The 2717-nt window shown below is 37.3% G+C and overlaps 1 protein-coding gene across 1 annotated transcript; it reads right to left on the bottom strand.

The window, feature by feature from the left end:
- Window positions 1-225: 225 nt before the first annotated feature.
- On the bottom strand, window positions 226-1902 carry LOC123550462 (uncharacterized). The gene has a single exon (XM_045338891.2). The coding sequence runs from the start codon at window positions 1900-1902 to the stop codon at window positions 226-228; it is 1677 nt and encodes a 558-aa protein (XP_045194826.2).
- Window positions 1903-2717: the final 815 nt, after the last annotated feature.

Genomic DNA, 2717 nt, shown 5'->3' with positions numbered 1-2717 from the left:
TTAAATAAGTAATTGTCTTGCTTACATCCCACGTCTCCTTGTACCTTGCTTTAGGTGGACGAATGTTATATGTTCCCTTACAAAATCTAGTGACAACTGGATGTTTGCCAACAATGAAGCCATCAAGAACGATTCCTAGAGCTGATAATGCACTCCTTGCAATATTAATATTTTCATAAGACAGTCCTGAATCAAACAATCTTGTTAAGAAGTCTATAACATTATTCACAGTAACTTGAACTGAATTAACTTGTTTTTCACTACAGAACTGAAACCATCTCTTAATGTAAACTGAGTACTGCTTTTGTGTTGAAGGTTTCCAGGAGGACATGATAATGTCTGCAGCTCTCTCTGAAATGTTTCTATCTTGGAAAGATTGCCTGATAACCGAGAAGCAACTAAATTTAGTTTGCCTACCAGTGGATGTACTTTGTCTGTGTATGGAATCTGAAGTACCTTGGATGTCACTGGTATTATGTACGGAATGTCTATCAACAGTTCTAGGAGGTCGTTCCACCAATTCTGTGTGGGCCAAAGTGGCACTATCATAATACAGTCTCCTTGGTCTTGTCTCAGCTTCTGTAGAGCTCGTGCCACCAAACTGAAAGGACAGAAAATGTACATAAACATTTTAGACCAGTCTAAGGAGAAAGCATCCACAAAAAATGCTTCAGCATCAGGTTTCCATGAAACATACTTTGGCAACTGACAGTTTAACCTTGATGCAAACATATCTACTTCTGGTTTGCCCCAGATACTTGTAACATTGTCAAAGATTTGCTCATTGAGCTTCCATTCGACATTATCATTGAAATTTCTTGATCCATGATCAGAAATATTGTCTTTTCCAGGAATATGTGTAGAAGATAACCATACTGATCTCTCCATACACCAAACCCACAGTTTGTGCACTAATTCATTGCATTCTAAAGACCTACAACCACCCATGTTCCTAATGTAGGACACTGCACATGTGTTATCTGACTGTACTTGCACATGTATATTTTTCTTATGCATGCAGAATGCTTTGACTGACAAACTGGCTGCCAATAGGTCCAAATAATTGATATGATGCCCTGCTTCTGCAGTAGTCCATCTACCACCTATTTCCTGATTCTCACATATTCCTGCCCATCCAAAGGATGATGCATCAGTCACAATCACTAAATCTGCATTACCATGATCTATAACTCTTTCCTGGGAAGACAGATTGTCTATCCACCATTTCAATTCAGTTGTCATTTCATCTGTGACATACATTTTGGAAGAAAAATCACCTTTCGAGTTTTTCAATGCTTGAATTTTTTCTTTTTCTATTTTTCGGTAGAACAGGTGGCCAAATTCAACAGCAGAAAAGCTTGAAACCATAAGGCCAAGAACTCTTGCTACATTTTGAATAGACACTTTTGATTTCCGATGTAATTGTTTGCATTCTTCTAAAAGTGTGAAAACTTTTTTCTGTGGAAGAGTAACGACCATTTTTTCGGAGTCTATGTCGTTACCAAGAAAGGTGATTTTTCTTGTAGGAATCAAAACTGATTTCTTTTTGTTTATCATGAAACCAACATCTGACATCAAGCTCACCGTGTCTTTGACATTCTGCTCACATTCTAAAAATGTGTTACCAGACAAAAAAGAATCATCTATATACCCTGAATTTTTGTATCCACGTACACGAAGTGACGCATATATTGGTTTCATAAGCTTTGTAAATAATCTAGGGGCAAAAGAAATACCATTTGGTAAAGCTTGGTATTGATATAAAATACCACGATGCTCAAATCTCAACTTCACTTGGTCTTCTTCCGCAATGAATACAGAATAATATGCATCTTGAAGATCTACAGATGCCATGAAGCAATCTGGAGAAACTAAACGTAAAATAGATTCAAATGTATCCATTTTAAAATGATGATACGGTATGTATTGGTTCAGTTTTTTCAAATTCAATATCATTCTGTATTCACCAGGATTTGCTTTTGGTACAAGGAAAATTGGAGAAATAAACTCGTTAGGATGATGAGATACTTTTTTGATAACTTTCATGTTCAGTAACTTTTTAATCTCTGTATCTACAATCAGTGACTCTTTTTCACTGAATTTTGTGACAAAACATCTTGTTTGTATAGGATTAACAGAATCCAAAAATTCAATACGACAGTGTCTAACAATGTCTAAAATATTTTCATCCCGAGTAATTTCTCTCCAATTTTCCTCATGAAATCTAAGTCTACCAGCCTCAAATTGCTGACTAACCTGTTTTACTTCTTCTGCCCCTCCTTGGAGTTTTTTGTGTAGTTGGAACTGGGTATAGCAGCCGTTTCAGCAGGCCTGTAACCACGACCCCTATATCCACGTCTGAATCCTCCACGACCTCCCCTTCGATACGGAAAACTTCTGTATCCTCTACCACGTGGAGTACGCCCAACTTTACCGATTCTACTCATATCTTGAATGTCCTTAACATTCTTGTTTATATCTGTCTCATTCCCATAGAGGAACTCTGTATAGGGTAAGCTGGGTGACGTCAGTGGAAAGTATTTAGGGTCAAAATCATTCTTGTGGGATTCTTTCCGTCTGTTATTAATAAGTTTGTTAGAATGGCCCAGCAGCGCCAAGGCATTACTTCCCAACTCAAATGCTTGTGAATCGGTGTCTCCCTGTTTGTGCAACAACTTTACAATGTTAATTGATGCTTTGACAACACAATTTTGAAT

The sequence above is a fragment of the Mercenaria mercenaria genome, chromosome 1 (assembly GCF_021730395.1).
Source record: "Mercenaria mercenaria strain notata chromosome 1, MADL_Memer_1, whole genome shotgun sequence".
Lineage (NCBI taxonomy): Eukaryota > Metazoa > Mollusca > Bivalvia > Venerida > Veneridae > Mercenaria > Mercenaria mercenaria.
This window is presented reverse-complemented; position numbering and strand designations above follow the sequence as displayed.